The 14,948-nt window shown below is 42.2% G+C and overlaps 1 protein-coding gene across 1 annotated transcript in view; it reads right to left on the bottom strand.

The window, feature by feature from the left end:
* The window catches only part of LOC132406029 (transducin-like enhancer protein 1), a 196,753-nt gene that overhangs the window by 179,963 nt on the left and 1,842 nt on the right, over positions 1–14,948 (bottom strand). Inside the window, exon 2 of the mRNA XM_059991180.1 lies at positions 2,273–2,385. Coding sequence (XP_059847163.1) covers positions 2,273–2,385 — 113 coding nt within the window. The remainder of the gene's footprint in view (positions 1–2,272; positions 2,386–14,948) is intronic.

The raw sequence follows: 14,948 nt of genomic DNA, 5'->3' as shown, positions 1-14,948 counted from the left end.
CTGTTTAGTCCTAGCAACCCAGGATATAACCCCCCCTTCCATGTACTTATCCAAACTTCTCTTATGAACCATATCCTTGCAAAATCATGTCTATTCAAAAGCCTCTCAAACACCAGTGCTTTATCAGCTTCCATCTCCACCACTCCCTCTGCAAAAAACTTGTTCCGCACATCTCCTTTAAAACTCCTCCCCCCCACCCAAATACATGCCCTCTTGTACTTGACAATCTCTTATGTTACAAACTGCATCCCCAAAAGTCAATTTCACCACTTCAGAAACAAAATGAAATACAAACTCAGCCTCCCATTTATATTTCTGCACTCAAAACGCTTCCAAATATTTATGGAAGCCCATTTGCTGCAAATCTCACTGCCAAAAATAATCAAGAAAATGACCAGCACATCTATAACTGAATTCCACTTAATGGGTAGCCTCCAACCTGACATCATGAACATCTATTTCTCTGATCTCCCCTCCATTCCGCATTCTGGCTCCCTTCACCTTTCTGCCTATCAGTTCCCTCTGGCATTACCCTAACCCCCTTCCTTTTCTCCCACTCTGCTCAGATTCCTCCTCCTTTAGCCCTTTACCATCCATCATCTCCCAAATTCTCACTTCAAACCTTCCTCTACCCATTGCTTCACCCATCACCTTCTAGTTTGGATCCTTTCCCTTCCTCCCACTTTTTGGCTTCTTCCCAGTCCTGATGAAGGGTCTCAGCCCGAAATGTTGACTCGTTAATCCTTTCCATGGATGCTGCCTGATTTGCCGAGTTTCTCAAGCATTTTGTGCGCATGTTACTCTGGTCTTTCCTTCATTCAGATCCCAATTGGCCTGCTGTACATTTGCAACATCATCACCCTTTATTAAAATCACATAGAAACTAGTTTCAAGGTAACAGTAGCACAGGACCATTTGCTATTCCACACAGCCTCTTTCATTACATGGACTGTTTCAGGTCCCAGGCCGCTAATATAATATTTTAAGTTGTTAACACTAGCCTTCCAGTTGACGCTAAATGTAAGTGCTTTAATTGAGTGTGATGTACAAAATGTTTACTGCATGGCAAATTAATGCACATCAAGCCATTAAATTATAATACACCTTCCTAGAGCTCCTCTAATTATATGCTAATGATTCTGATCGGGTTGACGTCACCGGTTTTATTATGTGCATAGTAATAGCAAGCAGCTGCAGAAACACTTCCTTAAAGAAAGTGTTTAAATGAGCAAATTCCACTAGTCAAACCCAAATTATCAGAAGGTACACGTCAAAAGTTACACAATTACAGTTAAATCCGCTCAGATGAAGTGCACTGAACTGCAGCCATGAGTTAAACCTCCTCACACATTCGCAAAGCAAAGCCAAGGATCATTTGCCCAAAGACTGCTTTTAGGGAAAGATCAGAGTGCTGTTAAATTGTATATATTAATAAAAAAAATAGAATTGTTATCCAGCACAAGTTTGCCAAGATCCACAATTCATTCCTCATCAATCCTCCAAGAGATGCAGGACAGATAAAGATGCTCCAAATCCCCACAGTGGTGGAGCAGTGAAGTGGTTAATTGACCACTGATCCAGAAAAACCAATGCAAATACCACCTCAGTAGCTTGGAAATTTTGATTCAATTAAGTCAAAGAACTTGCAATTAAAGTTAGTTCAGTAACAGTAATCTTGAAAGTAGTGGATTGTTGTAAAAGTCCATCTGGTTCACTGTTGGACTTCGAGGAAGGAAATGAAATGCCGGTCTTCATTCAGTGGCAGCCCCACCAATATTTCTGACTCAAGCAATTGAGGGACAACAAATACCAACATAATAAAAAACCCTTTGAATGATATACACAACTGAGTCACAAGTGCTGTGTACATTCCAATAAAACTAGAACACTGAGCTTTTAAGTGAAACAAATGCCTTTTTGTCTTTTACATATGTGGTTTAATGATAACTTGGAATAGGAAAGGTTAGCTTGGAGATTTCATTTTCAAAAGAAAATTACTGGTAGTAAGCATCCAAAGTCAGGAACATGTAAACTGATCTTTTCTCGAAGTCACATAAACAAGGGAGCTGGAGGGGGGAGACTGAGGGGAAACAACATCTTCTTCATATTTTGAATCATCAAAACATATTCTTTTATTCAACAAATAAAATTATTTCTAGGCCATGGTATGTGAAAACAGTGCCCTCTTGTGCCAAATAGTTGTACAACAGCCAACACAGTGCTTCTAACACAGGTTGAGTGTATTTAGCCAAAGTGCACCAGCCATTCTTACCTGTGGTACTGTGCCTGTAGAAACTGGAATTCTTCTTTAATCCGATCCAAAGTTTCTGGGAAGGTGAATTTCAAAGTTTGGGATGAGGCACCTGGGGTGGCAGATGGTGGTACCTAGAGAGAATGAGGTTTAGAATAATGTAATCACACTCGAGATCACAATCTTAAGTCTGCAGTCCATTAATAAAGATGCTGAATCATTATATGACAACGTTGAATCTTACAAGACAGCTCAAAATTCTAGCTCGTTAGATCAAACATCTCCACAGGTCTATCCTGTGCCCACAGATTGATGCAATTATAGAAGGTATACCAAAGTTCCATTTCATTAGGAGTTTGAGGGGATTTGTTATGTCACCAGAGACCAGCAAATTTCTACAGATATACAGCGAACAGCATTCTGACTGGCTGAATCACCACCTGGTATGGAGTTGCCAATGCACAGATGCAAAAAATTGAGAACTCAGCCAGTTCCATCACAGACACTAGCCTCTCCACCATCGAGGACACCTTCAATAGGCAATGCCTCATGAAGGCTGCATCCATGTTTAAGAACACTCACCATCCTCTCTTCTTATTGGTACCATCAGGGAAGCAAGCAGAACAGGAGCCTGAAGACACATTCTCGACAACTCCTTTCCTTCTGTCAGATTTTTGAATGAACTGTGAACCCATGAACACTACCTCACTTTTTGCACTATTTTTTAATGCTTCATTATAAACTACAATTTTTTTTAAAAAAATTTATTGCACTGTACTGCTGCAAAACAAATTCCAAGACATGTATCAGTGATAATAAAGTCGACTGCAATTCTATAATTTCCCCCTTACAGACACATGGGAGAGAGTGAAGAGAAGATTTAAAAGACTGAAAGGAGTTATGTAAAAGCTATGCACATCTTCAACAAAGTTTCTGGGATGACCAAACAGCAGGTCGGTAAAATACGACACAGAATATGTCAGAAAACCAAATAAACATTTTATTCAAGAGATTCAATAGGTTAGAAATTGCTCTGAATTCTTCAAAGTATGGTGAAGATGTGGAACCAGCTGGAGCAATGCAACAAGATTTCTGGGAATTTGTGATTTTCTTTTAAAAAAACTCTGTATTGATCAATTACAGGACAATTATTTTTATTATCCAGTTCCCACTGGATTGCACCAAGTTGCTCCCCATGTTGAGATGTGAACTGATCCTCGATGATTGCTTCTTACCCCCAAGTCACTTTTGCAGAAATGAGCTACAGACCAGCGATCAAGTTAGCGTTACCTGGCACATGTATGGCATATTGTGACATACAGTGAAAGGAGTAGCTTTGAATCAATCAGCAACACGGTCCAAGGACTGTGCACGAAGAAGCCCTCAAGAGTCACATTTCCTGCGCCAACACTGCATGCCCGCAACTTAGTAATTCTAACTGTACATCTTTGGAATGGGAGAGGAAACGAGAGCACTCAGAGGAAACCCACATGGTCACAGGGAGGTACTAACTCCTTACAGGTGCGCACTGGACACTGAACACCAATTGATGATCGCTAGCACAGTGAACTAATTGTGCTGTTATGCTGCCTTTGCAAATATAGTGTTGGCATTTATTTCAAGGGGGAAAGGAATACAAGAGGAGATAATGCTGAGCCTTTACAAGACACTAGTCAGGCCACACTTGGGGTATTGTTAACAGTTCTGGGCTCCATTACTCAGAAAGTAGGTGTTGTCATTGAAGAGAATCCAGAGGAGGTTCATGAGGATGAAGGGGTTAACATACAAGGAACATTTGGAAGCTTTGGGTCTATACTTACTGAAATTTAGAACAATGCAGTGGGTGGGGGGGGGGGAAATCTTACTGAATGCTGAAAGGACTAGATAGGATGGATGTGCAGAGCTCATTTCCAGTGGTGGGGGTATCCAGAACTGGAGGGTGCAGCCTCAGAATTGAGGGGCAACCATTTAGAACAGAGATAAGGAGGATTTTTTTTAAGCCAGAGAGTAGTAATTCTATAGAATGTTCTGCCACAGACTGCAGTGGAGGCAAAGTCTGTGCATATATTTAGGGCGGAAGCTGATTGTTTCCCCGATCGGTCAGGGCGTCAAAGGATATGGCGAGAAGGCAGGTGTATGGGGTCGCGTGGGATCCAGGATCAACCTTGATGGAATGACAGAGCAGATTTGACGGGCTGCACGGCCTAGTTCTGCTCCTATGTCTTGTGGTCTTTTCGGAGGGCAAAAAAAGCCATCAACCAAATTCCATGGACCTGAAGATACATTGGCCCAGACAGAGTAAGAAAAGCACATTTTCATTGTCACCACTGAAAAGACCATTATATTCCAAATTTGTAAGAGTAAACGATTAAAAAATAAATAAATAGGCATTGGGGTGCAAATTCATTAGGAGAATCTAGTCAATCCCACCTACTATCATCAGTTAAAGGATCGGACCCTAGAAGTTCAAAGGACATTTAATGCATTACACTATATACAATCTTGAGATTCGTCTCTTCATGGGAGCCACGAAGAAACCCAAAAAAAAATCTATTTAGAAAAAGACCTAACATGCAATGTGCAGGGAAAGCAAAACAAATCAAACAACGGAAATTAATGAAAGTGGGTTCAGAGCCACAAAGCCAGTCATCGCTGCAGTTAACTGGCAGATGGTGAAACAACGTTAAAAAAATATATTGTTGTTAATTGAAATTTAGTCGCACTCATTGGGAAAAGTGCAGGAATAAAGATACCCAAGTGTTTCTTGATACCACCCACGGCCAAATTGTTCGTCAATGCTCATAAAAGGCACTTGGGCAAAATAGCAGAGCAACAGCATTAAACTAAGATTTAATTGTTCATTCAGTCACGGTAGAAACTGTCTTCACTGACTTGCTTCACGTATTATCCTTAAAGGGAGTTTCCATCCCTGCCCACTGAGAATTCACCAAATTAAAACAAGTACAGAAACTGCACCCACAGCAAGGCAATAGTTTCATGTCACACTGATCATTTCTATAAACCCCAATGGCTAGCTTTTAAACCAATACTACATGTCAGGCTCTTCAACTGTTTTCATTCAAACGACACAGAAGCACAATCTCATCTTGCGGTTTACAATTGACATCCTTGCTGCACAGAAGCCCGACAAGTTACAACAGTGAGTCTAACATGCCACTCACCTCTTCCTCCTCCTCTTTATTCCACGGTCCTCTATCAGAGGATCTCTTCTTCAGCCCTCCTTACCTCTTCCACCTATCACCTCTCAGCTTCTCACATCATTTCCCCTCCTCCCCACCTGGCTTCACCTATCACCTGTCAGTTTACAATCCTCCCTCTCCCTTATTCTGGCTTCTCCCCCCTTCCTTTCCCATCCTGATGAAGGGTCTCAGTCCAAAACCTCAACTGTTAATTTCCCACCATAGAAGCTTTCAGATGTGTGATGTTACAACTATAAGGCTCTTGTGATAGGTTCACCTTTCATCGTTGCCATTACTGGATACGGATTACGCAAGACTTGGTGACGTCAACAGCAAGGACCTGCACGACACAAGCAAACCCTCTGCCACCATCTACCAGTTAAATTTGGCCATGCAAACCCCAAATCATTACAAAGGGATCGACTAGATTCTCTTAATGATCCGGGATGAATTTGCACTCCAATATAGATACAAGGGATTTAAATTCATTTACTCTCAAAAGTTTGGAACCCAGTTTAAAAATTCTTTTCTGTTATGGTGACAATGGAAATATGCTTTCCTTACTCAGTATGGGCCAATGCATGACTTCAGGTTCATGGAATTTGGCTGATGATTTATTGGCCTCTGTAAAGGCCTCGTCTATAATCATTCCTGTTTAATAAATTGGGGGCCAGAACCAATCCTTTCTGATGGAAGATTATCAGCTTGAATAATCTGCTCTTTGGCCTGTCCACACAAGTCTTTCAGAGCAAGGAGTTATGTGTAACCAAATGCTACAAGCTGACACATTCCAAGCTGTAGGCCTATATTTATTTACTGAGATAGCGAGCAGGCGGCCCTGCTGGTTCTTAGAACCGCGTCACCCAGCAATGCCTTGATTTAATCCTAGCCTAATCGCAGGACAATTTACAATCACCACTTAAGACCTACTGGTTGGTAGGTTTTGTACAGTGGGAGGAAACTGGAGCACCCAGAGGAAACCCACACAGTCACGGGGAGAACATACAAACTCCATACAGGCAGCAGCAAGAAGTGAACATGGGTCACTGGTACAGTCAAGCATTGTGCTAGCCACTATGCTACTGTGCCACCCTATACATTTCAAGGAGGTATGCGTAACCAATTGCTACAGGCTGACACATTCCAAGCGGTTGGACTAAGTTGAGACCAAGTCTCTGCGAATCAAGACTAGAATACAGGAATCTCAGTATCATGTGTCTGGAGAGGCCTAATCCTATGTAATCCAGACCCTGGTGTTAAACTGAAGGAGGGATGGCATGGTAACTTAAGGGTAACACTATTACAACATCAGTGACAGGGGTTCAATCCCCCCGCTATCATAAAGCAGTTGTACAGGCTCCTCTTTTCTTCCAAGTGCTCCAGTTTCCACCCACAATCCAAAGACATTGGTCACATGGGCATAATTGGGCACAAGGGCCTGTTACTGTGCTGTATCTCTTAATACAGCATGGTAACATAAGTAGCATGCTTTACAGTACCAGCGACCCAGGTTCAATTCCCACCTCTGCCAGTGAGGAGTTGCACGATCTCCCCGCAGTTTTCCTCCAGGTGCTCTGGTTTCCTCCCATAATCCAAGGATGTACTGGTTGGTAATTTAATTGGCCATTGTAAATTGTCCCGTGACTAGGCAAGGGTTAATTCAGGGGACTGCTGGCCAGTACAACTTGAGGGGATGGAAAGGCCTATTCTACACTGTATCTCTATATACAAATAAAACTCCTCAGCAGGTAATGTGATGTTGATAGACAATTCAAGTTTAAAACCAGTCAAAGATGAGACATAGGCAACATTAGACCTCCTCCCCCACCCCCAAATCAAAATGCTTGATCAAAGCACAGCGAAGCTCCTTGACGCTGGGGTTTTAACCTCATTTCCAGATTAAGAACTCTGCAAGTACTCTGATTAGTCACATATGGAGGGAGTCTATCAAACCCACAGCTTTGTACTCTTCCTCACCCCACCCAATTACTGCTTATGCAGAACAAACTCTTTCTGATTAAGGTAATTCTCCCATGTTTCCTCCATTTGAACACCTACTGGCAGGGGAAACAAAGGCATGGGTGGTGGCATACAATGGCCTGGAGCCCTAACATTAATCACACGTCTTCAGGATTGTGCTAAAATGGCAAACTCAAGACTTGGCTCATTTTCCAAGGCTGGACCTGAATCTATGACCTGCCCTTAGAGGCAAATTGTCTACAGATTACTCAACTTCACAAGTTTGACACTTATTTTAAAAAAAAATTAAAAATAATTTAGACTTGGCTTGCATCCAGAGATCTGCACCATTGATTTGGTAACAAGATCAAATCCCACTACTGGAACTGGGGACTTTAAATACAAGTAATTAATTATAAATTGCAACATCAGTAATGATGACGACTTGTGAAAAATCCATCTAGATCACTGCATGGAAAGAAAATCAGAAAGTCTGGTCTGTACCCATGAACAAGGCTTTATTTCCCTGAAAATGATCATTCTGCCTTCTCCCCTTAACCTTTGCCACCCTTACTAATCAAGAAACTATCAATCTCTGTCTTAAATGTACCCAATGACTTGGCCGCCACAGCTACCCATCGCAATGAATTCCACAGATTCACCACCCTCTGGCTAAAGATTAGAACTTGAGATTTTAGGCTTAGAGTGAAAGAGGAAATATTTAAGGGGTGTCTAAGCATGAATTCTTTCACTCGGAGGATGGTCCGAGTGTGGAACAAGCTGCAGAAGTGGTAGATGAGTGTTCAATTGCAACATTTGAGAAGGATTTGGATAGGTACATGGAAGGGAGAGGAGTGGAGGGTTATGGTCCAGGTAGATAGGGCAAGGCTAGCACTGTTTAGGTGAGCGAACAGGCCGTTTCTGTGGTGTAGGACTCTGAGTTTAAGGCTTACCTAAAACTACCCTCTGCGTGCTAGTCAATTCAGAGGGCAAGTAAAATGCATGATAAATACAAGTCCTCGCGTCCCAAGAGGAAACCAAAAAAAGATAACCCAAACCAGGGGGGAGAAAAAGCTGTTCTATTAGTTATACCTGAAACATGACAAATGATCTGAGTGGGTATTTATGAAAGTCACTCATCGCTTACCACTAAATGAAACTGTGCTGTAAAATAACTGCAAATCTAACCTACTGAGTTTCAGATCACTGGCTCCGCTGTTTTGGTTTCAGAGAATTAAATCTATTCAGCACTCATTAAAAAGAATTGCAGTGGCTGGTGAACATCTTGCAAATAAGAACACAAGAAATTCTGCAGATGCTGGAAGTGCAAAGCAACACAAAATGCAGGAGGATCTCAGCAGGTCAGGCAATATCTGTGGAAATGAATAAACAGTTGACATTCCTCCTCCTTCGGCCCTTTCCACTTCATTTCCCCACCCCCCAAACACCTGGCTTCACCCATCACCTCCTACCTTGTACTACCCCCCCCCCCTCCCTCACACACACACACACACCTTCTTATTCTGGCCTCTTCCCCATCTTCCCAGTCCTAAAGAAGGGTCTCAGCACAAAACATTGATTGTTTATTCATTTCCATAGATGCTGCCTGACCCACTGAATTCCTCCAGCATTTCGTGTGTGCTGATCTTGCAAATGAGGCCTATTGTATTAGACAACCCTTTCATGAGTTAACCCAGTATTAGTGCTGGTGTTGCTTTTGCAAGGTCCAGTATTTCTACTAACATGTTATGGATTGGCTGGTAAACTGCACCCTACCAAGATACCCTGTAGGCATGCCCTGTGACACCCAAAGGTTATGCAGAACAGAAACTGACTCGACAAACCAACTCGTCCACCGCCACCAAGTTTCTACCTGAGCACATCCCACTTGTTTGAGCAAAACGCTTAAACTTTTTTTTTGTACCTGCAGTAAGTAGCATGATGTTAAAGACTTCTAGTTTCACCCTGGATCGTCATTCACTGAACTGGCATCAACAATAGACACTGTGGGCACCAGTAGAGAGGGACATTTTAAGAACTACCTTGGTCTCTACCTTTTGAAAGCTTCCAACAGCCCTTGCTGAAAAGCACAGATAAAGAGAACTGAGCAGCAACAATGTCACATGCTGTTGTTTCCAACTAAATCCAGAGACTCCTAATTTTAACCCAACACACTTCACATTTGACCATTTTCCTCCCTTTTCTGCATCTTCACCTGCCTATCCAAATTGGTCTTCTTTGTCAATCTTTCTGTATAGTACTGTGCAAAAGTCCTTTAAACTGTAGTAAAGTTATGCATGGCACTGCTGCTGCATAAAAACAAATTTCATGACATATGCTAGAGATGAGAAACCCGATTCTGATATGGGTCTCTATCATGAAATGAGTGGGGAAGGGGGAAGGGAGAGGGGATTCACGGTTGAGAACACAGGAAGGGAGCAAGAAGCCCCAGAGATATATTCTTTAAAGATCAATAAACCAGCTGTTTGGAATCAAATGACCCTGCCTGGTGCTCAGGGCTGGGTATGCCTGCTCCTGTGCCACCCTTGTTCCTGGAACTGCTTCCCTGCCCCCTGTCCCACACCCATTTTGTGGTGCTCCACCCTCACCATCCTTTGCTCCTGCCAGATTTACAAACACACACACACACACCCAAGACTTTTACACAATAGTACACAAATTTCACCATCACTCAACAGTCCCAAGACTGGTTGCAAAAGGAAGACTGGGCACAGGGTTAGCAAACCCATCCATCAGAAACCCAGAGCTACAGAAGCACCAGCATAAGCTCCAAAGACTTCACCTTAGAGAGAGGAAGGAGCTTCAAAGATGGGCTACACCTGCAGCAACTTGAAAGACTGGCTCAGAATAGTACTCTGGTGAGCTGCTATCGGCAGCCTATGCCTCAGTAGGAGTGATGGGTTTAAATAAGTTTTGTTTAAGAGTATAATTCTTCATAAATTCGATAGTACTTCACTTAGCTGAAATAAGAAAATGAATCTTAAGGTAGTATACGGCAAAATATACATACTTTGATAATAAATATACTTTGACTATCTAAGTCTCTGAAATACTCCTATGCTACCTGCCTCTACCACAACCCTTGGCAGAACATTCCAGCTATCAGTAAAGAAGCTAATAATATAGCAGGGGAAGGTGGGGTGCATTTGGAAAGAAAAGTATAACAGATCAAAGGGCAAAGTGTTTGAGTAGTAAAGGATTAGTGAGTTTAAGGTTTTGTCAGGGTGACAAGGGAATACCTCTTCAGCAGCTGGAAGACACAAGAGCTTGGGGGACATTCTGGCAGGAAATCAAATCTCCTTTGAGCTCAGAAGAGGCCAGTTCCATTGAAAGGCCGAAGCTTTATCAAAGCCAAAATGGAAAGCTGTAGGTAGAACAGTGGGCGAAATTACACAAATATAATCAGTGAAGTAACGGAGGTCCGAAACAGCTCCTGGAGTATAGCCGATTCGGACCTGTGGTATCAAACAAAACTCTTCAAGCCAGTTTGGGAAAACAAAGCAAAAAGGAACAGCGTCAAAATGGTTAAAAAGGTCGCCTTATGATTAATTCAATCACTCAAATAAAACCGCAAGATTAAAAACAGAAACTTATCAAACTTTGTTTCACTTTGAATACATGCAAATTCACACATTTCATGCAAATACATTCAATCCACCAGACGGTTTCGTTTACATAACAACATTTCCAGAGTTGGCATCCATTCACACTGGCATTTTCCTTCCTGTACAAGCAACATATGCACCAAATGCATGAAGACCTCATTGGGCAAATATATCTATTAAGAAATTGCCCGTGACAAAATGAAACATGTAAACATTTTTGCTTCCCCTCCCAGCAAACCCCCCCCCCCCAACCAGTTTGCCTCAGAATGACACCAGGATGCCTAGTGCAGAGATTCCCAACATATCTTCTCATTCCACACATCCTTTGCCAACCCCAGTTCTTGGTCCTGCAACTGCACTCGGTGGCCAATTTATTAGATACTCCTGTTCATTTAGTGCAAATATCAAATCAGCCAGTTACATGGCAGCATCGCAATGCATAAAAGCATGCAGTTCAGTTGCTGTTGAGACTGAACATCAGAATAAGGAAGAAATGTGTTCTGAGTGATGTTGGTGCCAGACAGGGTGGTTTGAGCATCTCAGAAATTGCTGATCTCTTGGGATGTTCACACACAACAATCTCTAGAGTTTATGGAGAATGGCGTGCAAAACAAAACAATCCAGTGAGAGACAGTTCATGGGAGAAAGTGCTTGTTAATGAGAGAGGTCAGAATAGCCAGACTGGTTCAAGCTGACAGGAAGACAACAGTTAACAAAATCAACCATGAACAAATGTTGAAGTAGATAGGCTACAGCAGAAGACCACAAATATACATTCCATGGTCACTTTATTAGGTACAGGATGTACGCAATAAAGTGGCTACTGTGTAAATAGCCATTACAACCAAAGAGAGCAAGTGAGGCACACTACAATGAGATGTTTCAGCATAACCACAAGACTTTGTTCAGATTCTAGTAATCTGGATTAACACTCGCATACAAAAAGCTGGAGAAATTCAGCAGGACAGACAACATCAATGGACAGGAATAAAGAGTCAACATTTAGGGCCCAGACCCTTCAACACACTTCAGGTGCTCAACAATAAAAAAAATTATATTTCTGTCAGACTTCTAGAACATCACCTTGTAATGCTGACAGGTCAATAATCAATGTCAGGTTAATTGAGAAGGATTTTAAATTAAACCATATCTTTCAAACATAGCCTCAGGCAATTAGATATAAAGTGATCCATACATTCATATGCCCTTGCTATCAAAATTCTTATCCCATTTCTCAAATCCTATCAAATATATACCATCCTTCAATCCTATGAACTCCCAAGATCTCCTCTAGTTGCAGTTTACATTTGGCTACGTTGCCTTCTGTTGCAGAGGGCCTAAACATTTGAACACCCTCTACAAACCATTTCATCGCCATCCTGCACAAGTTGTATTTGGAACTCATTGTCAACCTCTTGCAATGTTTGATGTCAAATTTTCTCTGCACCTTGCTCTGGTGTTCCCTGAGGGTATATTGCCAGAGCAAGTACTAGACTTGGGGCTGGGTATCAGGCATCTGTCATTGGTAGGTTCTCGTAGAATATTTCTCTCTCTGCTTCCATACACCCTCCCTGAATTCCAAACCTAACCTTTATTCCCAAACTTCCTTCAAATTCCCCATGGTGGGGGGAGTCTAGGACAAGAGGGCACGACTTTAGGACTGTAGGACATCCATTTAGAGTAGAGATGCAGAGAAATTACTTTAGTCAGAGGGTGGTAAATCTGTGGAATTTGTTGCTACGAGCAGCTGTGGAGGCCAAATCATTGGGTGCACTTATGGCAGAGATAGATAGGTTCTTGATTAGCCAGGGCATCAAAGGGTATTGGGAGAAGGTAGGGATGACTGGAAGAATTGGATCAGCCTATGAATGAATAGCAGAGCAGACTCGATAGGCCAAGTAGCCTACTTCTGCTCCAATATTTTATGATCCAAACTCATGGAACTTTAACCTACATTAAAGCAGGGTTTCAAACCAAAGTATAATGATTAGCTTTAATCATCACGTGTACATCAAAACATAGACTGGAACGTGTTACTGCATCGTTTGAAAGTGTCTGGCACCGACACAGCATGTCCTCATCTCACTTGACCCAACAGCCTGTCTTTGGAATATGGGAAGAAGCTGGAGCATCCAGAGGAAACCCACTGGGAAAACATACAGCAGCAGAAATCAAATCCTGGCCAGTAATTGCTGGCACAGGAAAGCTACTTCACTAACCGATACACTACCTTGGTCATGGTGACACTGGAAAGCAAAACCATGAGCATTTTCTTACAACTTGACAAGCCCTGTAGAATGCCTTGAAACATGTTGCTATGGTTAAGGATTTCATAAATGCAAGCTGTCATCCATATAGCTTACTGCAAAAATTTTAAAAAGTCTCCATTGAACAAAAGATGCAGAAACTTGGAGAAAATCATGATGCCCGCTTTTCTTTATGCAGAAGAATTAACAACACTGCCCAGTCATCTGCCCTCACCTCCTATCCAGGGAAAGGATGTGGGCATCATACTAATCTGCTACTGGGCTTACCCTGGCTTCTTGCCTGGGGTAAACACAGACAGAATGACAGAGATTGATGGTCGGAGATTAGACATGCCGCACGCATTGCGCAATTTGACTACCACGATGGTAGAGGACAAACTACACTCGCCTTCCAACAATCCACGTTTTCCCATGTACTGGTGTCACAATATGAAAGAGAAACGGCTGACCTGGAGGCTACATGTGGGGATATTATTCATATTACCATTCAATTCACCATTGGTACAATTGGACCTCAATTGGTCCAAATTGAGGCATTTGGAAACTAAATATGAAACAATATCCCAGGTTCAAAATAGTTTTGGATATTACAAATGAGCCAAAAAAACAGCAAGCTCTCACGTCACAAATAAAATCATGAAATTCTACAGAGGAAAATAAATGTAAATGTATCCCGAGCTTCAAAAGGGCATTGTGTTAAAGAACAAGTCTGCAGAGATATTTGGGAGAACAAGGAAATTAATCCCAGGGCATCAAAGGTTACAGGGAGAAGGCAGGAGAATGGGGTTGAGAGGGATAATAAATCAGCCATGATGGAATGGTGGAGCAGGGTCAATAAGCTGAATGGCCCAATTCTGCTCCATCTTCTGGTCTGATTGGGAAACAGTGCAGAGAAAGCCAGTCAGAATGTCCTCCTAATTCCTCACTTCACCTCCCTGATTCCAAAAGGAGTGATACTATTTTACACATCTGGCATCACCATCCAAAAAAATTCAATAACTTTGACATTGCAACAGCATCTTTCTGCATCCATCTCAGCATTAGCAAACTAATTTGGACACTAAGCCACACACAAAGATATCTGGGCACTGAACTAAATTTTAGTCACAGTTGTGAAAAGCATTTGAAGAACTGCAAGTTCTAGCCTGGGGCAGTGCCTTGGCTATCAGTGGCAGAGTAATTAAAATAAAAATCAGAAATACTGAAGGAGTGCAAACTCGGTGAGATGTAGATGCTCTAGAACATTCGTACGAGGCGGAGGACCCTGGAGGGGAGTGGTCATGGTGGAAATTGAAACCATGAGCATTTTAACTATAAGTTCCGCGTGTGAGAGAGCAAGTAGGCATCAGCGCTTAATGTCCATTAGGGCGCAAGGAACAGCTCTCGAAGAGATCACAACTAAAGCAGTTCAGGTGCAGAGTTGGTCCAAAGACGACAGAAGAACAGCAGATGAGCAGTGGCAGGTGGAGAGTCCGACAGTGGCGGAAATAGCAACCTTAATAATGGCACCACCTTAACTCGGAGTCAAATATGCCAGCGAGGTTGTAAATAATCTTGTTTAATCTCAGATAATCACCAGGGAGAATGATGAAGTGGGCGGCTAGAGAACAAAGTTTGTGACAAGGACTGAAGACAATGGTTTCAA

The sequence above is a fragment of the Hypanus sabinus genome, chromosome 16, assembly GCF_030144855.1.
Source record: "Hypanus sabinus isolate sHypSab1 chromosome 16, sHypSab1.hap1, whole genome shotgun sequence".
Classification (NCBI taxonomy): domain Eukaryota; kingdom Metazoa; phylum Chordata; class Chondrichthyes; order Myliobatiformes; family Dasyatidae; genus Hypanus; species Hypanus sabinus.
This window is presented reverse-complemented; position numbering and strand designations above follow the sequence as displayed.